The sequence below is a fragment of the Diorhabda sublineata genome, chromosome 9 (assembly GCF_026230105.1).
Source record: "Diorhabda sublineata isolate icDioSubl1.1 chromosome 9, icDioSubl1.1, whole genome shotgun sequence".
Lineage (NCBI taxonomy): Eukaryota > Metazoa > Arthropoda > Insecta > Coleoptera > Chrysomelidae > Diorhabda > Diorhabda sublineata.
In genome coordinates this window covers 1,984,585-2,011,800 of record NC_079482.1, presented here as the reverse complement: position 1 = coordinate 2,011,800, position 27,216 = coordinate 1,984,585, and the positions used below count along the sequence as shown (strand labels likewise).

The window sequence follows — 27,216 nt, the reverse complement described above, 5'->3', positions numbered from 1 at the left end:
GCTTTTCCATCCAAATTATTCATCAATTGATTAGATTAAAATAAATTGAAAAAATGGATTTTAATATTTAATTAGTTTTCCAGAAATTAAATAAAAATCATTTTTTGGTATACCCATTTCATAATTTTATTCTGTATTATTACTAAATTTATCAGATATATAATTCTATCTTGAACTGTCCATCTCTAGCTTAAATTTTCAATTGGCTAAAACTGTACTAGCGACAAATTAGATTTTAAACTTTGAATCAAGCTTTGTTTTTCCCGTCAATTGTCAATGTCATTACATTTATAAAGTAAAAATTACAAAACTGAAGTTTTCGTTTAAATTAATTCACTCAATAATTGTTATTTTAGCTAATTTTGAATACCTGTTTTCATAATGGTAAGTAATTGATAATATTTCATATAAATTGAAAGTATTATTAAGTTTTTTATACAAATTTTGAGGTTAGTTTGTAGATTTGTTGCTGTGTCATTAAAAATATTTTCGAAATTTAATTAAATTGATATTTTAGGCGCGTAGATATGATACTAGAACAACTATATTTTCTCCTGAAGGTAATAACAATTAAATATCACTATCTCATAGTTATAATAAGAGTTTTTCCCTTACAGGAAGATTATATCAAGTTGAATATGCTATGGAAGCGATATCTCATGCCGGTACCTGTTTAGGTATTCTAGCAAACGATGGGATATTACTAGCTGCAGAAAGACGTAACACCAATAAACTATTAGATGAAGTGTTTATATCAGAAAAAATTTACAAACTCAATGAGTGAGTCATTCCTTTTTTTAATTTATTTCAATTTAATGATGTTTTTTTTAGTGATATGGTATGTAGTGTTGCTGGAATAACCTCAGATGCGAACGTTCTCACTAACGAATTACGTTTAATCGGTCAAAGATACTTGTATCAATATGGGGAATCAATTCCTTGCGAACAGTTAGTATCGTGGCTTTGTGATGTTAAACAAGCTTATACACAATATGGAGGTAATTAGTTTTTGATATTTTAAAATATTAAGATGTATATTTTTAATTCTATTGCAGGAAAACGCCCATTTGGGGTATCTATTTTGTATATGGGTTGGGATAAACATTACGGTTATCAACTGTATCAATCTGATCCCAGTGGTAATTATTCGGGTTGGAAAGCAACTTGCATAGGAAATAATAGTTCCGTAAGTGGTGTTTGGGGGATTTTTTGAGTTGGTGGTGAAACTTTTGTTTTTCAGGCTGCTGTATCCAGTTTGAAACAGGAATATAAGGAAGGTCAAGTGACTTTAGCCGATGCGAAAACTTTAGCTATCAAAGTTTTAGCAAAAACCTTAGATATGGCTAAACTTACTTCTGAAAAAGGTAATTTATAAAAATTCGTACTCTACAGGTTTAAATAGTCCTCAACTTCGTTTAATTCTTGTGTGTGTGTACCTTCGTACACCTATTACCATTATTATATGTTGCATTTCCATCAGGATATGTTCAATTTTGATCCTTTGCTGTACCATTAGGTGACAACCAGGATTCCTTGTGGATATTATTATAGTCGAATGATCTTTTTTCAAATGCCAATTACCAATGTGATAAACTATTATTAAACAACCATTTTTTTTAGTTGAAATGGCGACGTTAACTCGTAAAAACGATAAAACCATGATAAATATACTGAATAGTAAAGAAGTAGAAGAACTTATCTCAGAATACGAGAAATCCGAAGCAGCAGCCGAAGCTTTGAAAAAAGAACAACAAAAAACAACTACAGCTTGAATTTTTTCATTTCATATTTTAAGATTAAATGTATTTTTTTTTTAAATAAAAATTCGAAGGAAATAAGGGTGAAAAAAATACAACAAACCGATGGAAATTTTTATTAATACGCCTGCTAATATAATCCGCTCAACAATATTAACAAAATAAATATCTAAGGTTTTACTATCTACTAAACGTAACAAATATGATGTGTATAATGATATGGTTACAATTATCTTACAAGCATCTTATTTAAATTGGAGTTTACTGAACTGTTTGTGATATTCACACCAAAACTCACAATTACCCCGATGATACTCGTTTTAATAATCAAATTAACGTTTTTAGAGACCAAACACAACTTCACGTCCCAATCCTGGAACTTATGGGGAAGTCAAACACCATAAGAATCGATTCTCGAAGAAACTAAGACTGATTTACAAATGCACAACCAGGACCGAGAGAAAATATGCACTAGAAGTATCCACCACTTCTCCGTATATTATTGGAAAGCGTGGTGGTGAAAACCTATCAGAGAAAGTTCAGAAAGGGATCTCCCGATACCTTTCTCAGGATAACTAAGCTGGAATTGAAACACCATGCTAAAAACGCCATTAAATGGTATCCGAAGGACTCCAAAACACCAGACAGAAGTGGAATAGGAGTCTAATGACGAAGAATCAAACACCATTAAAGTTTGGACAAACAAAAAGTCACCCTTTGGGACATACTGGAGACAAAGTGAAGGAGAAACCCTTTGTAGGAATATAGAGCAGGATAATAGAGACTTTGATGGAAAAAGAAGGGAAAAACTAACTATTGGAACAATCTAAAGGGGTTGATATTATGGAACTCCAGGATTTTATACACGGAGTGAGATTAATGGATAAACTGTGAATAGCGAGTATCCCCAATACCGCTAGACACCCTGAATCACATTCGTACAGTGTAACTGTGAGTGTTAGTGTACTAAAAAAAAATAGTGTGTTCAAAAAAACGTCTTAATGACAAAAATTGACAGCCCGAGTGTTAATTTTCTACCTTACAATAATTAGACATCGGTTATAGTATCTTGCGGCTTCGATTTATTATTTTATTAGCAAAAAATATGTTCAGGATTTTTTTACTCACCCCCAAAGCGATAAAATACTGTCAAAAATTAATTTATACATGCGATTCACTTATTCACTTACGGGGGTTGTACTAAAAGTTTACGGAACGGTGGGTAGGTGGTGTTAGTTTGGAAGCCTCACTTTTGGTACGACCCTCGTTTTAATAATTTATCCTGAACGTACGTTCTGCGTTTAAATTATCACATATACGGGTTTGTACGAAAAATAATGCATCGACGTGATAGAATAAAGGGAGTTGAATACTTTGGGATCATCAGCCTTGTAATTTTGTATATTTTGTGCAAAATAAACGATTGGCGTTATACTTATAAATCTAAATGGAATTCCGGATTCGTTGGAAGGATGTAAACTAAGCGACTGATCTACTTTTTGACTTGATTGTCGAGAAATTTTATTTACAACAATTTAATTTAACACGGGAGGCGCCATTTAATCGATTTCTAATAACTAATGGTTGTCGTACACGTTAAGCCGGTACCGCACGATGCGATTGCGTCGTGTGGTCGTAGTGCGCATGTCAATCAATGCTTAAAACGGGTAAAACTGCATCCAGTTTTCCTTGTAATGTTTCGCCGTACGTTGGACGCATCGTGTAGTGCCGGATTTACGGTTAACCGTAGCGTGTGTGACTCGCTTAACATTCCTTGTTTAATCAACCCTAATAAAGTTTTTTTTGTTAATTCCTTTTATATTTTTGGGCATAAAAATTGATATTTTCAAGTCCTAGGAAAAATGTTGTGGATAATAAATTTTTTGTTTTTCAAATATCTGGATTTTTGGACATAATAGTTGAAAATATACTTTTATAGCTAAAGTATAGGAAAAACCATGAGATATTACATATTGTATGTGTATTTGGGACATAAAAAGTTAAGTTTTTACAAAATTTCGTAAAAAAATAAATATGGTTTTTTGAAGTTTTCACTTAAATTTTGAGGTTATATGAAAAAAGTGTAAATACAAAAGTTGTAGATCTCTTCATTACCTACAACTTTTCTATTAAACTTTTTTTCATACGACTCATAGTTTTACCACAAAACGAGATAAACCGTTTTTTCACCCTTAAAAACCCGCCCCCTTCCACTATTCAACCACAGATCACCCGTAAATCATTTTCCCTTCCATTTTTGCTACATTCTCTTCCTTTCCCAATAAGTTTCACTTTATTATTATTTTTTTTTCGTTTTTTATCATTTTTAAACGTTTTAGTCCTGGACTATAACATAACTAACGAAAGCTTAGTCATACTCACAACAATATAATCGAAACACATTGTTGCCAGATTTTTTTTTAGTCGTTAGAAATCATACAATTCAACATATTATATAAGAAGTATTTATATTAGAAATTCGTTTTGCTTCTGGAAAAAAATGATTAGAAATACAAAATTAAATATTCAACATTTTAAATAAAAAAATTATGGAGTATTAAGTACGTAGAAAGGTAAGTTTTCATAAAATTTCGTGAAAAAGAATAGTTTTTCCAAAAAAATGTGGTTATTTGAAGTTTTCACTTAAATTTTGAGGTTATATGAAAAAAGTGTAGATACAAAAGTTGTAGATATTTTCATTACCTACAACTTTTCTATTAAACTTTTTTTCATTCGACTCTTAGTTTTACCACAAAACGAGATAAACCGTTTTTTCACCCTTAAAAACCCGCTCCCTTCCACTATTCAACCACAGATCACCCGTAAATCATTTTCCCTTCCATTTTTGCTACATTCTCTTCCTTTCCCAATAAGTTTCACTTTACTATTATTTTTTTTTCGTTTTTTACCATTTTTAAACGTTTTAGTCCTGGACTATAACAGAACTAACGAAAGCTTAGTCATACTCACAACAATACAATCGAAACACATTGTTGCCAGATTTTTTTTTTAGTCGTTAGAAATACTAATTCAATATATTATATAAGAAGTGTTTATATTAGAAATTCGTTTTGCTTCTGGAAAAAAATGATTAGAAATACAAAATTAAATATTCAACATTTTAAATAAAAAAATTATGGAGTATTAAGTACGTAGAAAGGTAAGTTTTCATAAAATTTCGTGAAAAAGAATAGTTTTTCCAAAAAAATGTGGTTATTTGAAGTTTTCACTTAAATTTTGAGGTTATATGAAAAAAGTGTAGATACAAAAGTTGTAGATATTTTCATTACCTACAACTTTTCTATTAAACTTTTTTTCATTCGACTCTTAGTTTTACCACAAAACGAGATAAACCGTTTTTTCACCCTTAAAAACCCGCTCCCTTCCACTATTCAACCACAGATCACCCGTAAATCATTTTCCCTTCCATTTTTGCTACATTCTCTTCCTTTCCCAATAAGTTTCACTTTACTATTATTTTTTTTTCGTTTTTTACCATTTTTAAACGTTTTAGTCCTGGACTATAACAGAACTAACGAAAGCTTAGTCATACTCACAACAATACAATCGAAACACATTGTTGCCAGATTTTTTTTTTAGTCGTTAGAAATACTAATTCAATATATTATATAAGAAGTGTTTATATTAGAAATTCGTTTTGCTTCTGGAAAAAAATGATTAGAAATACAAAATTAAATATTCAACATTTTAAATAAAAAAATTATGGAGTATTAAGTACGTAGAAAGGTAAGTTTTCATAAAATTTCGTGAAAAAGAATAGTTTTCCCAAAAAAATGTGGTTATTTGAAGTTTTCACTTAAATTTTGAGGTTATATGAAAAAAGTGTAGATACAAAAGTTGTAGATATTTTCATTACCTACAACTTTTCTATTAAACTTTTTTTCATTCGACTCTTAGTTTTACCACAAAACGAGATAAACCGTTTTTTCACCCTTAAAAACCCTCCTCCTTCCACTATTCAACCACAGATCACCCGTAAATCATTTTCCCTTCCATTTTTGCTACATTCTCTTCCTTTCCCAATAAGTTTCACTTTATTATTATTTTTTTTTCGTTTTTTATCATTTTTAAACGTTTTAGTCCTGGACTATAACAGAACTAACGAAAGCTTAGTCATACTCACAACAATACAATCGAAACACATTGTTGCCAGATTTTTTTTTTAGTCGTTAGAAATACTAATTCAATATATTATATAAGAAGTGTTTATATTAGAAATTCGTTTTGCTTCTGGAAAAAAATGATTAGAAATACAAAATTAAATATTCAACATTTTAAATAAAAAAATTATGGAGTATTAAGTACGTAGAAAGGTAAGTTTTCATAAAATTTCGTGAAAAAGAATAGTTTTCCCAAAAAAATGTGGTTATTTGAAGTTTTCACTTAAATTTTGAGGTTATATGAAATAAGTGTAAATACAAAAGTTGTAGATCTCTTCATTACCTACAACTTTTCTATTAAACTTTTTTTCATACGACTCATAGTTTTACCACAAAACGAGATAAACCGTTTTTTCACCCTTAAAAACCCTCCCCCTTCCACTATTCAACCACAGATCACCCGTAAATCATTTTCCCTTCCATTTTTGCTATATTCTCTTCCTTTGCCAATAATTTTCACATTATTTTTTTTTTTCGTTTTTTATCATTTTTAAACGTTTTAGTCCTGGACTATAACCTAATTAACGAAAGTTTAGCCATACTCACAACAATATAATCGAAACACATTGTTGCCAGATTTTTTTTTTAGTCGTTAGAAATCATACTAATTCAACAAATAAGAAGTATTTAAATTAGAAACTCGTTTTGCTAATAGAAAAAAAAAATTATTAGAAATACAAAATTGTATATTTAACATTTGAAATAAAAAATTATGGAGTATTAAGTACGTAGAAAGGTAAGTTTTCATAAAATTTCGTGAAAAAGAATAATTTTTAAAAAAAAATGTGGTTATTTGAAGTTTTCACTTAAATTTTGAGGTTATACGAAAAAAGTGTGAATACAAAAGTTGTAGATCTCTTCATTACCTACAACTTTTCTATTAAACTTTTTTTCATTAGACTCTTAGTTTTACCACAAAACGAGATAAACCGTTTTTTCACCCTTAAAAACCCTCCTCCTTCCACTATTCAACCACAGATCACCCAAAAATCATTTTCCCTTCCATTTTCGCTATATTCTCTTCCTTTTCCAATAAGTTTCACCCTACTATTAGTTTTTTTTTTCATTTCTTACCATTTTTAAACGTTTTAGTCCTGGACTATAACAGAACTATCAAAAGCTTAGTCATACTCACAACAATATAATGGAAACACATTGTTGCCAGATTTTTTTTTAGTCGTTAGAAATACTAATTCAACATATTATATAAGAAGTATTTAAATTAGAAACTCGTTTTGCCTATAGAAAAAAAAAATGATTAGAAATACAAAATTAAATATTTAACATTCGTAAATACTAGAAAATAGATCGGAAAAAAAAATTTTCATAAAAAAATATTTTTGAAAACGCAAATTATCATAAAAAAAAATTAATTTTTACCCGAATAATCAAAAATGGCGAAACACTCGACAACAATCAGTCAAAAAAATCGTCGATCTAACCTAAAAATCGCATATATCATCAACGGTGGTCAGTCGGCGGCGGCGGTTGATTCATCCTAGCCGGAGTATCTTGATTCAATTGCGACGCCGTAACGCTACGAGTCTGCAAAGTCGAATTAGGCCCCGGTTCGTCCAAAAGTTGCCTCAAACGTTGCAACTGCGCCTCCAATTGTCTATTGTGATCTTCCAGTATCTGCATCCGCGCCTCCAATCGTCCCTTGTGCTGTCTGAAATCGATTTACAATATCCTAGAACGTATCCTCGCGGCGCGCACCTTCGTCTACGTTACCTGAGCAGCCTCGCCTCGGCTAAAACGTCGTGCTGGGGTTGCGGTTGCGGTACGGGGTTGCTGCCGCGTTGCAGTTGATCGTATTCTTGGAGAAGCGCTTGATTTTCCACTTCCAATTCCCGGATCATTTCTTGGAGTTCGGCTCGTTGTTCCTCGTCTATAACGAGCATCAGTTGACCGGGACTGGCCGGACCGCCATCTAGCGAGTGACAGTAGTCGGCTATTAGGCGGTGTTCGTCTTCCGGCGACGCGGCTCGGAGCTCCACTTCCGCTAAACGGCTAGCGTATATTTCTAACCTGGAAATCAGATGGATTTTCCACACAGAAGTGAGGTTAGAACAGACAAAAACGCCTCGTCAAATAAATTTTTTACCTAAATATCAAGAAAAACGCGTCAAAGCGGCAACGTCGCTTTAAATTTTTTATATAAATTTATTTCAAAGGTAACTTTTGTGGCAATTTTTTCGACTAAGCGAAAAATATTTCAAAGGACACCGTTTTTTATTTAACATAAATCTTATTAATTGGAATTTTTAATTTTTTCGGATTTTTCTTTGATAAATATCGAAAAAATTACTATTTGACAACAGCGAATTTTTTAGGTTTTTTCTAGGATAAATGTCAAAACGATATGGCGACAGCGCGTTTATTATTATAGGCTTGGATATTAATAATGGAAACCTAACCTCAATTAAAAATGTAAATAAAAGTGAAAAATTGAATTTTTTTCAAAAAAAATCTTGTGAAAAATAGTTTAGTATAAAAATTTTTTCATAAATCAAAATTTTATCAATTTTTCCCTAGATATATGTTTAAAAAGTACGATATGGCAACAGCGCGCTTATTATTAGAGGCTTGGATATTAATAATGGAAACCTAACCTCAATTAAAAATGTAAATAAAAGTGAAAAATTGAATTTTTTTCAAAAAAAATCTTGTGAAAAATAGTTTAGTATAAAAATTTTTTCATAAATCAAAATTTTATCAATTTTTCCCTAGATATATGTTTAAAAAGTACGATATGGCAACAGCGCGTTTATTATTATAGGCTTGGATATTAATAATGGAAACCTAACCTCAATTAAAAATATAAATAAAAGTGAAAAATTGAATTTTTTTCAAAAAAAATCTTGTGAAAAATAGTTTAGTATGAAAATTTTTTCATAAATCAAAATTTTATCAATTTTTCCCTAGATATATGTTTAAAAAGTACGATATGGCAACAGCGCGTTTATTATTATAGGCTTGGATATTAATAATGGAAACCTAACCTCAATTAAAAATGTAAATAAGAGTGAAAAATTGAATTTATTTCAAAAAAAAACTTGTGAAAAATAGTTTAGTATAAAAATTTTTTCGTAAATCAAAATTTTATCAATTTTTCCCTAGATATATGTTTAAAAAGTACGATATGGCAACAGAGCATCGATCGCAATAGGCATTGACATTGATAAAGAAGTTTTCCGATAACTAATGAAACCTAACCTCAATTAAAACTGTAAATAAAAATGAAAAATTTAATTTTCTTCAAGAAAAAGTCTTGAGAAAAATAGTTTAGTAAAAAAATTTATTTTTAAGATTGAAGTTGACGCGGCATTGCCAAGTTTCCTATGAATACAAAAACCTTAAATAGAATAAGGTTTTAACACATATCAACGTACATAAGCGGCAACGTTGTCATGTTCACGAAAATATACACAATGTTTATGTTTTTTTAGATTAATATTGATTGGTAACAAAATTTTGATTTATATTTTGAATTTTAAAGAATAATTCGGTTGAAAATGTCATTAGAGAGAATATAAATATTCTCACGGGGAGCAGAGTCAATGACCGGTCAAGGTCAATGCCAACAACCGGTCAATCAACATATACATGGTGTATCGAAAATATGATCAATGTCAATAAAAGTCATTATTTGGTGTTCCAATTAATCGAAACATATGCCACATATTATACAGGGTGTATTAAGAAAATATCAATGTCAAAAAAGATATTACTCTCCAATTTCGTGGTTAGTTTTAGAATTTGAGTAGGATAAGAAAAAAAAACAAAAAATTTTTACTTTTGACGCAATTTTAAGCGTTAAAACGATTTATAAAGTTGATTATTTCAGTTCCCGTCTATTAAATGCTCAAAATTAATCGATAATCATTTGATTTTACGATCCCAATTAAACGCGCGATTGCCAAATTTCCTATAAATCCGAAAAAAACCAAAAAAATTTCACTTTCGACTCAATTTTAAGCGTCAAAACGATTTACAAAGTGGATTATTTCAGTTCCCGTGTATTAAATGCTCATAATTAATCGATAATCGTTTGATTTTACGAACCCAATTAAACGCGCGATTGCCAAATTTCCTATAAATCCGAAAAAACCAAAAAAATTTCACTTTCGACTCAATTTTAAGCGTCAAAACGATTTACAAAGTTGATTATTTCAGTTCCCGTCTATTAAATGCTCAAAATTAATCGATAATCATTAGATTTTAAGATCTCAATTAAACGCGCGATTGCCAAATTTCCTATAAATACTCAAAAACTAAAAAAATTTCACTTTCGACGCAATTTTAAGCGTTTAAAACGATTTACAAAGTTGATTATTTCAGTTCCCGTGCATTAAATGCTCATAATTAATCGATAATCGTTTGATTTTACGATCCCAATTAAACGCGCGATTGTCAAATTTCCTATAAATACTCAAAAACTAAAAAAATTTCACTTTCGACGCAATTTTAAGCGTTTAAAACGATTTACAAAGTTGATTATTTCAGTTCCCGTGTATTAAATGCTCATAATTAATCGATAATCATTAGATTTTAAGATCTCAATTAAACACACGGTTGCCAAATTTCCTATAAATACTCAAAAACCAAAAAAATTTACTTTTGACGCAATTTTAAGCATCAAAACGATTTACAAAGTTGATTATTTCAGTTCCCGTGTATTAAGTGCTCATAATTAATCGATAATCATTAGATTTTAAGATCTCAATTAAACGCGCGATTGCCAAATTTCCTATAAATATTCAAAAACCAAAAAAATTTCACTTTCGATGTAATTTTAAGCGTCAAAACGATTAATAACGTTGATTATTTCAGTTCCCGTGTATTAAATGCTCATAATTAATCGATAATCGTTTGATTTTACGATCCCAATTAAACGCGCGATTGCCAAATTTCCTATAAATCCGAAAAAACCAAAAAAATTTCACTTTCGACTCAATTTTAAGCGTCAAAACGATTTACAAAGTTGATTATTTCAGTTCCCGTCTATTAAATGCTCAAAATTAATCGATAATCATTTGATTTTACGATCCCAATTAAACGCGCGATTGCCAAATTTCCTATAAATCCGAAAAAACCAAAAAAATTTCACTTTCGACTCAATTTTAAGCGTCAAAACGATTTACAAAGTTGATTATTTCAGTTCCCGTGTATTAAATGCTCATAATTAATCGATAATCGTTTGATTTTACGAACCCAATTAAACGCGCGATTGCCAAATTTCCTATAAATCCGAAAAAACCAAAAAAATTTCACTTTCGACTCAATTTTAAGCGTCAAAACGATTTACAAAGTTGATTATTTCAGTTCCCGTCTATTAAATGCTCAAAATTAATCGATAATCATTAGATTTTAAGATCTCAATTAAACGCGCGATTGCCAAATTTCCTATAAATACTCAAAAACTAAAAAAATTTCACTTTCGACGCAATTTTAAGCGTTTAAAACGATTTACAAAGTTGATTATTTCAGTTCCCGTGCATTAAATGCTCATAATTAATCGATAATCGTTTGATTTTACGATCCCAATTAAACGCGCGATTGTCAAATTTCCTATAAATACTCAAAAACTAAAAAAATTTCACTTTCGACGCAATTTTAAGCGTTTAAAACGATTTACAAAGTTGATTATTTCAGTTCCCGTGTATTAAATGCTCATAATTAATCGATAATCATTAGATTTTAAGATCTCAATTAAACACACGGTTGCCAAATTTCCTATAAATACTCAAAAACCAAAAAAATTTACTTTTGACGCAATTTTAAGCATCAAAACGATTTACAAAGTTGATTATTTCAGTTCCCGTGTATTAAGTGCTCATAATTAATCGATAATCATTAGATTTTAAGATCTCAATTAAACGCGCGATTGCCAAATTTCCTATAAATATTCAAAAACCAAAAAAATTTCACTTTCGATGTAATTTTAAGCGTCAAAACGATTAATAACGTTGATTATTTCAGTTCCCGTGTATTAAATGCTCATAATTAATCGATAATCATTAGATTTTAAGATCCCAATTAAACGCGCGATTGCCAAATTTCCTATAAATACTCAAAAACCAAAAAAATTTCACTTTCGACGCAATTTTAAGCGTCAAAACGATTTACAAAGTTGATTATTTCAGTTCCCGTGTATTAAATGCTCATAATTAATCGATAATCATTAGATTTTAAGATCTCAATTAAACGCGCGATTGCCAAATTTCCTATAAATCCGAAAAAACCAAAAAAATTTCACTTTCGACTCAATTTTAAGCGTCAAAACGATTTACAAAGTTGATTATTTCAGTTCCCGTGTATTAAATGCTCATAATTAATCGATAATCATTAGATTTTAAGATCTCAATTAAACGCGCGATTGCCAAATTTCCTATAAATATTCAAAAACCAAAAAAAATTCACTTTCGATGCAATTTTAAGCGTCAAAACGATTAATAACGTTGATTATTTCAGTTCCCGTGTATTAAATGCTCATAATTAATCGATAATCATTAGATTTTAAGATCCCAATTAAACGCGCGATTGCCAAATTTCCTATAAATACTCAAAAACCAAAAAAATTTCACTTTCGACGCAATTTTAAGCGTCAAAACGATTTACAAAGTTGATTATTTCAGTTCCCGTGTATTAAATGCTCATAATTAATCGATAATCATTAGATTTTAAGATCTCAATTAAACGCGCGATTGCCAAATTTCCTATAAATCCGAAAAAACCAAAAAAATTTCACTTTCGACTCAATTTTAAGCGTCAAAACGATTTACAAAGTTGATTATTTCAGTTCCCGTGTATTAAATGCTCATAATTAATCGATAATCATTAGATTTTAAGATCTCAATTAAACGCGCGATTGCCAAATTTCCTATAAATATTCAAAAACCAAAAAAAATTCACTTTCGATGCAATTTTAAGCGTCAAAACGATTAATAACGTTGATTATTTCAGTTCCCGTGTATTAAATGCTCATAATTAATCGATAATCATTAGATTTTAAGATCCCAATTAAACGCGCGATTGCCAAATTTCCTATAAATACTCAAAAACCAAAAAAATTTCACTTTCGACGCAATTTTAAGCGTCAAAACGATTTACAAAGTTGATTATTTCAGTTCCCGTGTATTAAATGCTCATAATTAATCGATAATCATTAGATTTTAAGATCTCAATTAAACGCGCGATTGCCAAATTTCCTATAAATCCGAAAAAACCAAAAAAATTTCACTTTCGACTCAATTTTAAGCGTCAAAACGATTTACAAAGTTGATTATTTCAGTTCCCGTGTATTAAATGCTCATAATTAATCGATAATCATTAGATTTTAAGATCTCAATTAAACGCGCGATTGCCAAATTTCCTATAAATCCGAAAAAACCAAAAAAATTTCACTTTCGACTCAATTTTAAGCGTCAAAACGATTTACAAAGTTGATTATTTCAGTTCCCGTGTATTAAATGCTCATAATTAATCGATAATCATTAGATTTTAAGATCCCAATTAAACGCGCGATTGCCAAATTTCCTATAAATACTCAAAAACCAAAAAAATTTCACTTTCGACGCAATTTTAAGCGTCAAAACGATTTACAAAGTTGATTATTTCAGTTCCCGTGTATTAAATGCTCATAATTAATCGATAATCATTAGATTTTAAGATCTCAATTAAACGCGCGATTGCCAAATTTCCTATAAATCCGAAAAAACCAAAAAAATTTCACTTTCGACTCAATTTTAAGCGTCAAAACGATTTACAAAGTTGATTATTTCAGTTCCCGTGTATTAAATGCTCATAATTAATCGATAATCATTAGATTTTAAGATCCCAATTAAACGCGCGATTGCCAAATTTCCTATAAATACTCAAAAACCAAAAAAATTTCACTTTCGACGCAATTTTAAGCGTCAAAACGATTTACAAAGTTGATTATTTCAGTTCCCGTGTATTAAATGCTCATAATTAATCGATAATCGTTTGATTTTACCATCCCAATTAAACACACGGTTGCCAAATTTCCTATAAATCCGAAAAAACCCAAAAATTTTTACTTTCGACGCAATTTTAAGCATCAAAACGATTTACAAAGTTGATTATTTCAGTTCCCGTGTATTAAATGCTCATAATTAATCGATAATCGTTTGATTTTACCATCCCAATTAAACACACGGTTGCCAAATTTCCTATAAATCCGAAAAAACCAAAAAAATTTCACTTTCGACTCAATTTTAAGCGTCAAAACGATTTACAAAGTTGATTATTTCAGTTCCCGTGTATTAAATGCTCATAATTAATCGATAATCATTAGATTTTAAGATCCCAATTAAACACACGGTTGCCAAATTTCCTATAAATCCGAAAAAACCCAAAAATTTTTACTTTCGACGCAATTTTAAGCGTCAAAACGATTTACAAAGTTGATTATTTCAGTTCCCGTGTATTAAATGCTCATAAAAAAACAAAATTTTTTACCTGGAATGCATATCGTTGTGTTGCGGCGAAGCGACCGGACTCTCCAATTCGTCACCCTCCAAAACCGATCTAACCGGCAGATACCCCACTCTCGGATGCTTAGCAAAATACCTTTTGCTCTTAAATTTGTTCTTCAAAGCTTTCGTAAAATCTCTGACGTCTTCGACGGACGTTGTGGCCGCGCAATATTCGTGCATCGGATGATTCAATTTGTGCCCTTTAGTCAGCCGACCGGAAAAGAAACACCCCTGACACATATCGAAGTTGAAACACTTCAAACACCGATACCTCAGTCCGACTATCGGATATTGTTTGCAACAATTGCATTTCGCTTGGTGTTTGGCGCTCTCCGCCGCCGCCAATCGGTGCAGCACCGGCAACCACACCAGAGACTACAACAAAAAACAAAAAAAAAAAAACTTTGCGCGTTTCGGGTGAACCGTACATCGACGCGACGCCAATACCTGCGGTTCTTGTTTCAACCAGGCCAAAAAATGCGCCGCCTCCAGCTCCTCCCTGTCGCCCAAGCAGCTCCTGACGCTCGGCTCGATGTTGGAGCCGCCGAAGGCCGCGACCTCGCCGAGCTGGCGCGGCACCTGCAGGATATCGTGCAGCAACAGTCCCAATTTCCTTTGGTCGGCCTTCTGCTGCGGATCCGCTATCAGTCGGAACAAATATCGGTATTTGTCCTCCAGGTGGCCTCTGGACAAGAGAGTGAGCCCCACTTTGAAGCTCAGCACCCTTATCTGGCCGGTGCGTTGGCTGTCGTACACGTTCAGCAGCCAATTCAAGGCGAGGTCCACCGACAGGGGCGCGTCGATTTGGGGGACGCCGTCGTCCGGCGCGACGTTGCCGAATATCGCCCTCAGCACCAAAACCATGTCGGCGACGTCTAGAATTTTGTCGTTCTGCGCTCGCAGGCCGTGCAGGTCGAACGCTTCGGATGCCGCGCTTATCGTGACGAGATCGAGACGCAATTTTTTTTGTATTGCGCGCAATTTCGAGGCCGTACGATAAGCGCTGAATCTGACTTCGTTCAGTTGCAAAAGGCCAACGGCTAAATCGAGCATGTGCGGATGGTCCCAATGGGTGGTTTCCGTGCTATGGTTTATGTAATATGGGACTTTGTTCGGGGTGGTGGCGCGTTCCCATGGCGGTTGGACGCTCGAAGGGCCCGGGGATATTTCGCCTGAGACGATTAGATTCGATGAAATTGAATTTCGGACGTTTTATTACGAGATATCAGGTCTAAATGGTTATTCGTCTAGAAACGACTTTGAATCTTTGAAAATTGTCGGGCGAAATTGATTTTTTTTTTTTGTAAATTTCAACGTGGATAACTGGTAAAAATAATTACGAGATTTTTTTTGTGTTTTTATGAAATAATTGGGCTAAAAAATCGACCACCAACTTCGCTAAAAGCAAACAACTCGTCAAAATATGACGATTTCTGTAATTGTTGATTTTTAAACGAAAAATATTTTAAATAAACAATTTTTCGACATATTTTCACATAAACCTCGTATACCATTGATATTTTCATCGAAAAACAGTTTTTTGCAGTTTTTTCCTAAAGAATTGTTTAGAAAAAACGATTTTTGTACAATATTGTGAGTTTCCGATCTATTTTTCCCGAAATTCTAATAAAAAAATGAGAACCGGCAACATCGCTCTAATTTCCTGAACCTAGAAACGACGTAACAAATTAAGAAATTCGAAAAATAAAGAAAATTATTCGGGGAATGGCATCTTTCGACATATTTTCACATAAACCTCGTATACTATTTATATTTTCGTCGAAAAACAGTTTTTTGCAGTTTTTTCCTAAATAATTGTTTAGAAAAAACGATTTTTGTACAATATTGTGAGTTTTTGATCTATTTTTCCCGAAATTCTAATAAAAAAATGAGAACCGGCAACATCGCTCTAATTTCCTGAACCTAGAAACGACGTAACAAATTCCAAAATTCGAAAAATAAAGAAAATTATTCGGGGAATGGCATCTTTCGACATATTTTCACATAAACCTCGTATACTATTTATATTTTCGTCGAAAAACAGTTTTTTGCAGTTTTTTCCTAAAGAATTGTTTAGAAAAAACGATTTTTGTACAATATTGTGAGTTTTCGATCTATTTTTCCCGAAATTCTAATAAAAAAATGAGAACCGGCAACATCGCTCTAATTTCCTGAACCTAGAAACGACGTAACAAATTCCAAAATTCGAAAAATAAAGAAAATTATTCGGGGAATGGCATCTTTCGACATATTTTCACATAAACCTCGTATACTATTTATATTTTCGTCGAAAAACAGTTTTTTGCAGTTTTTTCCTAAATAATTGTTTAGAAAAAACGATTTTTGTACAATATTGTGAGTTTTTGATCTATTTTTCCCGAAATTCTAATAAAAAAATGAGAACCGGCAACATCGCTCTAATTTCCTGAACCTAGAAACGACGTAACAAATTCCAAAATTCGAAAAATAAAGAAAATTATTCGGGGAATGGCATCTTTCGACATATTTTCACATAAACCTCGTATACTATTTATATTTTCGTCGAAGAACAGTTTTTTGCAGTTTTTTCCTAAATAATTGTTTAGAAAAAACGATTTTTGTACAATATTGTGAGTTTTCGATCTATTTTTCCCGAAATTCTAATAAAAAAATGAGAACCGGCAACATCGCTCTAATTTCCTGAACCTAGAAACGACGTAACAAATTCCAAAATTCGAAAAATAAAGAAAATTATTCGGGGAATGGCATTTTTCGACATATTTTCACATAAACCTCGTATACCATTGATATTTTCGTCGAAAAACAGTTTTTTGCAGTTTTTTCCTAAATAATTGTTTGGGAAAAACGATTTTTGTACAATATTGTGAGTTTTCGATCTATTTTTCCCGAAATTCTAATAAAAAAATGAGAACCGGCAACATCGCTCTAATTTCCTGAACCTAGAAACGACGTAACAAATTACGAAATTCGAAAAATAAAGAAAATTATTCGGGGAATGGTATTTTTCGACATATTTTCACATAAACCTCGTATACTATTTATATTTTCGTCGAAAAACAGTTTTTTGCAGTTTTTTCCTAAAGAATTGTTTAGAAAAAACGATTTTTGTACAATATTGTGAGTTTTCGATCTATTTTTCCCGAAATTCTAATAAAAAAATGAGAACCGGCAACGTCGCATTAATTTCCTAAACCTAGAAACGACGTAACAAATTACGAAATTCGAAAAATAAATAAAATTATTCGGGAAATGACATTTTTCGACATATTTTCACATAAACCTCGTATACTATTTATATTTTCGTCGAAAAACACTTTTTTGCAGTTTTTTCCTAAAGAATTGTTTAGAAAAAACGATTTTTGTACAATATTGTGAGTTTTCGATCTATTTTTCCCGAAATTCTAATAAAAAAATGAGAACCGGCAACATCGCTCTAATTTCCTGAACCTAGAAACGACGTAACAAATTAAGAAATTCGAAAAATAAAGAAAATTATTCGGGGAATGGTATTTTTCGACATATTTTCACATAAACCTCGTATACTATTTATATTTTCGTCGAAAAACAGTTTTTTGCGGTTTTTTCCTAAAGAATTGTTTAGAAAAAACGATTTTTGTACAATATTGTGAGTTTTCGATCTATTTTTCCCGAAATTCTAATAAAAAAATGAGAACCGGCAACATCGCTCTAATTTCCTGAACCTAGAAACGACGTAACAAATTAAGAAATTCGAAAAATAAAGAAAATTATTCGGGGAATGGTATTTTTCGACATATTTTCACATAAACCTCGTATACTATTTATATTTTCGTCGAAAAACAGTTTTTTGCAGTTTTTTCCTAAAGAATTGTTTAGAAAAAACGATTTTTGTACAATATTGTGAGTTTTCGATCTATTTTTCCCGAAATTCTAATAAAAAAATGAGAACCGGCAACGTCGCATTAATTTCCTAAACCTAGAAACGACGTAACAAATTACGAAATTCGAAAAATAAATAAAATTATTCGGGAAATGACATTTTTCGACATATTTTCACATAAACCTCGTATACTATTTATATTTTCGTCGAAAAACACTTTTTTGCAGTTTTTTCCTAAAGAATTGTTTAGAAAAAACGATTTTTGTACAATATTGTGAGTTTTCGATCTATTTTTCCCGAAATTCTAATAAAAAAATGAGAACCGGCAACATCGCTCTAATTTCCTGAACCTAGAAACGACGTAACAAATTAAGAAATTCGAAAAATAAAGAAAATTATTCGGGGAATGGCATCTTTCGACATATTTTTACCTAAACCTCATATATTATCAACACTTTTTTGCAGTTTTCCTTGAAAAATTGTGTATAAAAACTATCTGACAACAGAGCGTTGCTCTAGCACGTAACCGAATAAAATCTTTTTGCATAATAGAGAAATTTTTGTTTTCCCCATCGTATCAATAAAAAATACGAACCGGCAACCTCGCGTTGATAACTTAAAACTGAAGAAAACAAAAAAAATTGTACTTGTAGATAAAAAACCAAAAAAAATCTTTCAAATAAATCGACATATTTTCACATAAACCTCGTATACCACAAATATTTTCGTCAGTTAAAAGTTTCCCATATTTTACCCTAAATAATTATAAAAAGAACGATCTGGCAACAGCGAACTACTTTTGTCAAAATACGATTAAAATCGTTATTTTTGTTAACTTTTCCTTAGACGATAATAAAAAAGGAGGAACCGGCAACTACGCTTTCATTACTTAAAACTATAAAAAACGTAAAAAATTTAATGCTTTTTTAAAAAAAAAGCCGGCAACCTCGCTTTGATAACTTAAAACTATAACGTAAACATTACCAAAAAAAAAATAATCGTTTTTAACATATTTTTACATAAACCTTGTACATCGCAGATATTTTCATCGATCATTTAATCGTCACAGTTTTCCTTAAACGATTGTAAAAAAACCACAACTCGACAACCCCGCTTTGTTATTCCAACTCGAGAGATGTTGACATTTCATATGGAATAGAATTCGACATTTCGATTAATTTTTTTTAATAATCGAATTAACCTAAGGAAAATAAATCGATTACCTGATTTTCCATTCATCGCAATTTTCCCGTTTATCGTTTTAAACGAACAATCAAATTTATTTACGCAGACATTTCATCTCATCCACCAAATAAATCCGCCGACAGACTAAAGCGCAACTCGAATGGAATTATCGGTGTCACATTCGAAACCGGGTCAAACGAATTCTAACGAAAATAATTGAAACGAAAAAAATCTCGAATGCCTTCGCATCGTCGAGTCTTCGTTCTTCTTCTTTTTCATTAGAATATCGAATTATGAAAAACAAATAGACTGCAACACGTGCCATTCGTTGGATATTATGCCGTATTTATTTTTGAATACGTAGCTATGGCGACAGCCGGCGACGATGTATCGACACACGTTGCCAAATTTATCTGATTGATTTGATATTAACGGAAAATGGGGTTTTGTTTTTGTTTTATTGTTATTTTGAGAATTTTCGTGACAAAAATAGTTTGATTAATTAATTTTTGTTATTCGACTTGAATAATATGATTACGTATTATTTTTATTATTATTTTTTTTTCGTGAATAAGTGTAAAAAATGAAAACCTCGCGTTTATTCATTGATACCGAAGAAGATTTGTGGAAATTTGAATTAACTTTTTCACGGTGACCCGATTTTATTGGTTTTATCCTCAGTTATTAGATAAAGTGTTAAACGGCAACGGCGCATTGATTTTTTTTAGTCACAAACTCGTTAAATGCTTCTCTTACATCGATTTTTCCCAAAATGGGGCAGTTTTTGCTCTTTTTTTCATTATAATAATAAAAAAACGTTAAATGGCAACGTTGCATTGATTTTTCCTTGAAAATGGTGCGATTTTTGTTCCCTTTTCACTGAATAACGACGAAAAACCGTCAAGTGCCTGTTTTGCATTGAATTTTCCCAAAATTGTTTATTTTCAGCTCCCATTTTTCCAAAATAACACGAAAAAAATATTAAATGGCAACGTTGCATTGATTTTTCCTTAAAAATAGTGCGATTTTTGTTCCTTTTTCACTGAATAACGACGAAAAACCGTCAAGTGCCTGTTTTGCATTGAATTTTCCCAAAATTGTTTATTTTCAGCTCCCATTTTTCCAAAATAACACGAAAAAAATATTAAATGGCAACGTTGCATTGATTTTTCCTTAAAAATAGTGCGATTTTTGTTCCTTTTTCACTGAATAACGACGAAAAACCGTCAAGTGCCTGTTTTGCATTGAATTTTCCCAAAATTGTTCATTTTCAGCTCCCATTTTTCCAAAATAACATGAAAAAAATATTAAATGGCAACGTTGCATTAATTTTTCCTTAAAAATAGTGCGATTTTTGTTCCTTTTTCACTGAATAACGACGAAAAACCGTCAAGTGCCTGTTTTGCATTGAATTTTCCCAAAATTGTTCATTTTCAGCTCCCATTTTTCCAAAATAACATGAAAAAAATATTAAATGGCAACGTTGCATTGATTTTTCCTTAAAAATAGTGCGATTTTTGTTCCTTTTTCACTGAATAACGACGAAAAACCGTCAAGTGCCTGTTTTGCATTGAATTTTCCCAAAATTGTTTATTTTCAGCTCCCATTTTTCCAAAATAACACGAAAAAAATATTAAATGGCAACGTTGCATTGATTTTTCCTTAAAAATAGTGCGATTTTTGTTCCTTTTTCACTGAATAACGACGAAAAACCGTCAAGTGCCTGTTTTGCATTGAATTTTCCCAAAATTGTTCATTTTCAGCTCCCATTTTTCCAAAATAACATTAAAAAAATTTTAAATGGCAACGTTGCATTGATTTTTCCTTAAAAATAGTGCGATTTTTGTTCCTTTTTCACTGAATAACGACGAAAAACCGTCAAGTGCCTGTTTTGCATTGAATTTTCCCAAAATTGTTCATTTTCAGCTCCCATTTTTCCAAAATAACATGAAAAAATGTTAATTGGCAACGTTGCATTGATTTTTCCTTAAAAATGGTGCGATTTTTGTTCCCTTTTCACTGAATAACGACGAAAAACCGTCAAGTGCCTGTTTTGCATTGAATTTTCCCAAAATTGTTTATTTTCAGCTCCCATTTTTCCAAAATAACATGAAAAAATGTTAATTGGCAACGTTGCATTGATTTTTCCTTAAAAATGGTGCGATTTTTGTTCCTTTTTCACTGAATAATGACGAAAAACCGTCAAGTGCCTGTTTTGCATTGATTTTTCCCAAAATTGGTTATTTTTTGCTCCCATTTTTCCAAAATAACATGAAAAAATGTTAATTGGCAACGTTGCATTGATTTTTCCTTAAAAATAGTGCGATTTTTGTTCCTTTTTCACTGAATAACGACGAAAAACCGTCAAGTGCCTGTTTTGCATTGAATTTTCCCAAAATTGTTCATTTTCAGCTCCCATTTTTCCAAAATAACACGAAAAAAATATTAAATGGCAACGTTGCATTGATTTTTCCTTAAAAATAGTGCGATTTTTGTTCCCTTTTCACTGAATAACGACGAAAAACCGTCAAGTGCCTGTTTTGCATTGAATTTTCCCAAAATTGTTCATTTTCAGCTCCCATTTTTCCAAAATAACATGAAAAAAATATTAAATGGCAACGTTGCATTGATTTTTCCTTAAAAATGGTGCGATTTTTGTTCCTTTTTCACTGAATAATGACGAAAAACCGTCAAGTGCCTGTTTTGCATTGATTTTTCCCAAAATTGGTTATTTTTTGCTCCCATTTTTCCAAAATAACATGAAAAAATGTTAATTGGCAACGTTGCATTGATTTTTCCTTAAAAATAGTGCGATTTTTGTTCCTTTTTCACTGAATAACGACGAAAAACCGTCAAGTGCCTGTTTTGCATTGAATTTTCCCAAAATTGTTCATTTTCAGCTCCCATTTTTCCAAAATAACACGAAAAAAATATTAAATGGCAACGTTGCATTGATTTTTCCTTAAAAATAGTGCGATTTTTGTTCCCTTTTCACTGAATAACGACGAAAAACCGTCAAGTGCCTGTTTTGCATTGAATTTTCCCAAAATTGTTCATTTTCAGCTCCCATTTTTCCAAAATAACATGAAAAAAATATTAAATGGCAACGTTGCATTGATTTTTCCTTAAAAATGGTGCGATTTTTGTTCCTTTTTCACTGAATAATGACGAAAAACCGTCAAGTGCCTGTTTTGCATTGATTTTTCCCAAAATTGGTTATTTTTTGCTCCCATTTTTCCAAAATAACATGAAAAAATGTTAATTGGCAACGTTGCATTGATTTTTCCTTAAAAATGGTGCGATTTTTGTTCCTTTTTCACTGAATAATGACGAAAAACCGTCAAATTCCATTTTCATTGGTTTTTTTCTAAATAATAACAAAAAAATGTTGAATGACAACCCCACATATTCAAATTGGACAAATCTTTATTCTTCTTTGCTAAATAATGAAAAAGAAGTGTTAAATGGCAACCTCGCATTCATTTTTTTCATAATCGTGAGTTTTTCATTATTTTTTCAATTAAATCACGAAAAAAATTGGCTAACGGCAACGCCGCGCCGAACATTTTTCGATTAATAAGAATTTTTACCCCAAATTACAACAAAAAACTGTCGAAGCGGCAGCCTCGCATTCGACAATTTCGAACAAAACGTTTTCGACATATTTTCGCATCACCCCCCGTATCGGACATCAAACATCAATAAAAGAAAATTGTGAATAAGTTCAAGCGATAAAAAAAAAACGATCCGGCAACGGCGCTTTGATTACTTATAGCCGATTATCTCTTAGGCGAATACAATTTTTTTTTTTTCGGACACCCACGCTTATTCTTCGAGGTCAAACTTCACGTTCGAATAGAAATCGGACGAATAAATTTCTAATTCGTATCCGGCCGCGTACCGCCTTCGTTATCATTATACAGAAGGATTCGAAAACATCGCCGTCGATGTCATCGACCGACCCGTCGCTTCAATTTAGATAACAACAATTCGTAAATAATAAAAATCCGTTAAAGAGGTCAATGAACTTAATGGAAATCGAAAATATTCCAATTAGATCGAACTCTACCTTGAGTACTGCCGGTAAGTTGGTCCCTTCTTTCTCTAATGGCCGCTTGTAGAGCTCTACACCTTGCGGTGCAATCCTCCAATTGCGCGGCTAAATTATTCGGTAAGGTGTTACCTGAAACGCCATCAAAAATATCCTAATTCGCAATTGCACCATTTTTTTTTAGGACGAAAACACAAATTAGTTATTTTTCGTACTCCACTCGTATTTAAAACACATATTTACAACACACCCTCGTACGCAATGAATTTATGACATTTTTAAAGACAAATGACAGCACCAGGAAACAAATTCTAACCTATAAATGACACTACGCGAATAATAAAATGTCTATTGATGCAGAATAACCTAGAATATACATATTTTCGAAGCACCCTCGTAGACAATGAAGATTTTAAAGTGAAATGAGTGTACCAGGAAACAATTTATAAACAAAAAACGGCACTACTCAATCCCATTTAAAGAAATAAATGTCTTTTGTAGAATAACCTATAAAATACATATTTCCAAAGTACCCTCGTAATTAATGGATTATTTAAGGTGAAATGACGGTACTAGGAAACAAATTCTAACCTAAAAACGGCACTAATCAACTTCATTTAAGAAATTAAATGTCTTTTAAATAATAACCTATAATATAGATATTTCCAAAGCGCCCTCGTAAACACAATGACGTTTTTATGGACAAATGACAGTACTAGGAATCAAATTCTAGCCTCAAAATGACACTATGTAAATAATAAAATGTCTTTTGATTCATATGAAGCAGTATAACCTATAAAATACATATTTCCAAAGTGCCCTCGTAATTAATGGATTATTTAAGGTGAAATGACGGTGCTAGGAAACAAATTCTAAGCTAAAAACGGCACTACTTAACCTCAATCAAAGTATTAAATGTATTTTGTAGAATAACCTACAAAACACATATTTCCAAAGTGCCCTCGTATACTACGAAGTTTTTATAGACAAATAACTGTACTATGAAACAAATTTAAATCTAAAAATGGCTCTAGGTGAATAATAATGTGTCTGTTAAATGTTAAACAAGGAATTATTTATGACAAATATCGATACTATGAAACAACTTCTAACCTAAAAACGTCCTTCAAAGAATTACATAAGTTTTGTAAAATAACCTAAAAAATACATATTTCCAAAGTGCCCTCGTAATTAATGGATTATTTAACGTGAAATGACGGTACTAGGAAACAAATTCTAAGCTAAAAACGGCACTACTTAACCTCAATCAAAGTATTAAATGTATTTTGTAGAATAACCTACAAAATACATATTTCCAAAGCGCCCTCGTATACTACGAAGTTTTTATAGACAAATAACTGTACTATGAAACAAATTTAAATCTAAAAACGGCTCTAGGTGCATAATAATGTGTCTGTTAAATGTTAAAACAAGGAATTATTTATGACAAATATCGATACTATGAAACAATTTCTAACCTAAAAACGTCCTTCAAAGAATTACATAAGTTTTGTAAAATAATCATATTTCCAAAGCACCCTCGTAAATAAAGAATTTCATAAAAAGCATAATAATATAAATTAATGCAATTCCAATGAAAAGTGGGTGAAGTAATGGTACTAGATCTATTTTTAAGCCTCCGCTAAATATATTATGATTATTACCACAAAATCAAGAGGTTAAATTTCATTTTTAATGTACAAAAAAAAAAATGTTAATCACCTATTGGAACTACGAATATTTTCAATTTTCCATTTAAAACCTTCGGAAACCGAATAATATTAATAATAATGAAATGTACATACCAATACTAGCAGCTTGAATCCTAGCTTCCTCCAAAGTCCTTTGCAACGAAGGAACTTGCTGTTCCAGCGTACGGAGACCGGACAAAAGCTCCCGAGCCTCCGCAGCGCTACGAGGACCGCTCCAACTCAATGTAGCCCTTTCCAAACGAGAAACCGCCGAACAAGATTCCTCCAAATTCATCGTCAACTGTTTGAGTTTCTGCGATAAGAAAACAATATAAAAAAAATTATATCGACACTAACGATTTTACTTACAATTGAGTTTTGTTCGAATCTTTTAGCCAATTGATCGCTTTTATCGATTAAACCGTTCCATTTATCGGACAATTTCACTAATTCCCTCCTCAAATTCCTAGCCAGTTCTCCTGAAGGATCCCCCGCTACGAACTGTCTAGCGCTGCGTAAACTGCTTTCTACCAGAGGTCGTTTATCTTCTAATTGTTGCCTAAAGAAAAAAAAATTAAACACGGTATTTAAAAAAATATATATCGATCACCTGAAAGCTCTATGATCGTCTTGTCTAGCCGCCAAACCGAGTTCCGTATCTTTCCTGATAACCCACTCGGTAAGTTCCCGCAAAGATAGAAGCAACGCGTTCCAATAATCAGCGTTGTGTTCCAAGCGATTACGTAAATCGGAAGTTCTCGTACGAAGAGCCTATAAATGAACTCATAAATCATAACTGACTAATTTCTCATTAAACGATCGTACCTGCCATCGCCTCTCCATCTCGTCACCTCTCAGCTGCAGCATCAGAGCATCTTCGGCAGCTAACGACCCTAATAGCGCCAAACTGGAATTTCTAAGCGCGTGATGTGTTGGTGCTTGTCTATCGATATCCGATTGGAGTTCTTTAAGTTGATGAGCTGCTCGCCTCGATTCATTATCCCCTTCCAAAGTCTCCACTACGCTTTCCGCCTCGCTGAGCCACGCTAAGAATTTATCTAGAGATCTGTCTAGATTTTGGAGGGAGCTCAGGGCGGAATGGAGCAGTTTACCACGGTTGACAATGCAAGCGTCTAAACGGAGGTAGTGTTGGTTGATGTATTCGGCCGCCTGTTATTCAAAAACACCATTAAATCGCACTTTCACACACCATATATTCATTCCATGTACCTTCTTATATCTACTGGTATCTTCATGTTGATGGGCAGTGATTAGTTTCTGCGTTAATTGCTGGAAAGACTCGATTTGTGACTTGAACTGGTGTAATTCGGCATGTAAACTCTTCTGTTCTCTCAGCTGCACCTCCAGCACGTCTGCAGTATGCCCTACCGGAGCCATGCCAGCTAATCTCGATTCCATCTTCTGCAGCCATACTTCCAAATCTAATTTTTTCTGATCAAAGTTCTCTTCCTTCTTATGCATCACTGGTTTCTTATTATATACATATATTTTTATGTATTAGTACTTACTAGATTAAAAAATCGTCTTGTTATATGTAATACGGGGTATTTCTAACTTTTATGACAATATACATACGTATATAATAAAAGAAATAATTTAACCTTTTTTTACCTTATTCAACATCATTTTCTGTTCTCTAATCATCAATTACCTCATATATAATCCTACTTGTTATATAAAGTTCCATAGTTATGTATATTGAGTACCTTTTAAGGGTGACAGACCACACCACGGAAGTCTTCTTCAGGTCTTTATCACCGATCAATGCAGGTTGATGACCGCGCACCTGGTTTGTTTTTTGGTATAACAAGATGGAGAGAATATCGAATAGATGAACTTTTCTGTCATGATTTATTACTGGAAAATGTTAATTGATAGGGAAGCTTTAATTTAAACTGTTAACCTCAATTAATGACAGAAATTGTTTGTATATAAAAATAAATTAACGCAACGTTGCCACGTTTGCCTCG

The 27,216-nt window shown here is 32.0% G+C and overlaps 2 protein-coding genes across 2 annotated transcripts; one reads left to right on the top strand and one right to left on the bottom strand.

The window, feature by feature from the left end:
* Window positions 1–230: 230 nt before the first annotated feature.
* Window positions 231–1,945, top strand: LOC130448662 (proteasome subunit alpha type-4). The gene is made up of 7 exons (XM_056786122.1): window positions 231–384; window positions 518–560; window positions 618–780; window positions 832–998; window positions 1,056–1,186; window positions 1,241–1,364; window positions 1,621–1,945. The coding sequence occupies exons 1-7, from the start codon at window positions 382–384 to the stop codon at window positions 1,770–1,772; spliced, it is 783 nt and encodes a 260-aa protein (XP_056642100.1). The 5' UTR covers window positions 231–381; the 3' UTR covers window positions 1,773–1,945.
* LOC130448661 (dystrophin) lies at window positions 1,860–27,135 on the bottom strand. Its single transcript, XM_056786121.1, has 11 exons — window positions 26,953–27,135; window positions 26,456–26,716; window positions 26,051–26,395; window positions 25,836–25,996; window positions 25,595–25,784; window positions 25,340–25,538; window positions 23,553–23,666; window positions 14,887–15,611; window positions 14,423–14,814; window positions 7,670–7,966; window positions 1,860–7,607 (listed from the first exon to the last, which is right to left on the bottom strand). The coding sequence occupies exons 2-11, from the start codon at window positions 26,705–26,707 to the stop codon at window positions 7,400–7,402; spliced, it is 2,883 nt and encodes a 960-aa protein (XP_056642099.1). The 5' UTR covers window positions 26,708–26,716; window positions 26,953–27,135; the 3' UTR covers window positions 1,860–7,399.
* Between the last annotated feature and the right edge of the window lie 81 nt (window positions 27,136–27,216).

What these genes read in the sequence shown, in the direction of transcription:
- LOC130448662 (XM_056786122.1), top strand. An exon ending in AACTATATTTTCTCCTGAAG is followed by an intron (nt 561 to 617) that starts GTAATAACAATT and finishes TTTCCCTTACAG; the next exon opens with GAAGATTATATCAAGTTGAA. An exon ending in GCATAGGAAATAATAGTTCC is followed by an intron (nt 1,187 to 1,240) that starts GTAAGTGGTGTT and finishes TTTGTTTTTCAG; the next exon opens with GCTGCTGTATCCAGTTTGAA.
- LOC130448661 (XM_056786121.1), bottom strand. Translation starts at nt 26,707, where the DNA reads ATGCATAAGAAGGAAGAGAACTTTGATCAGAAAAAATTAGATTTGGAA. An exon ending in ACTTACCGGCAGTACTCAAG is followed by an intron (nt 15,612 to 23,552) that starts GTAGAGTTCGAT and finishes TAATCGTCTCAG; the next exon opens with GCGAAATATCCCCGGGCCCT. An exon ending in CACAACGATATGCATTCCAG is followed by an intron (nt 7,967 to 14,422) that starts GTAAAAAATTTT and finishes TCTGATTTCCAG; the next exon opens with GTTAGAAATATACGCTAGCC.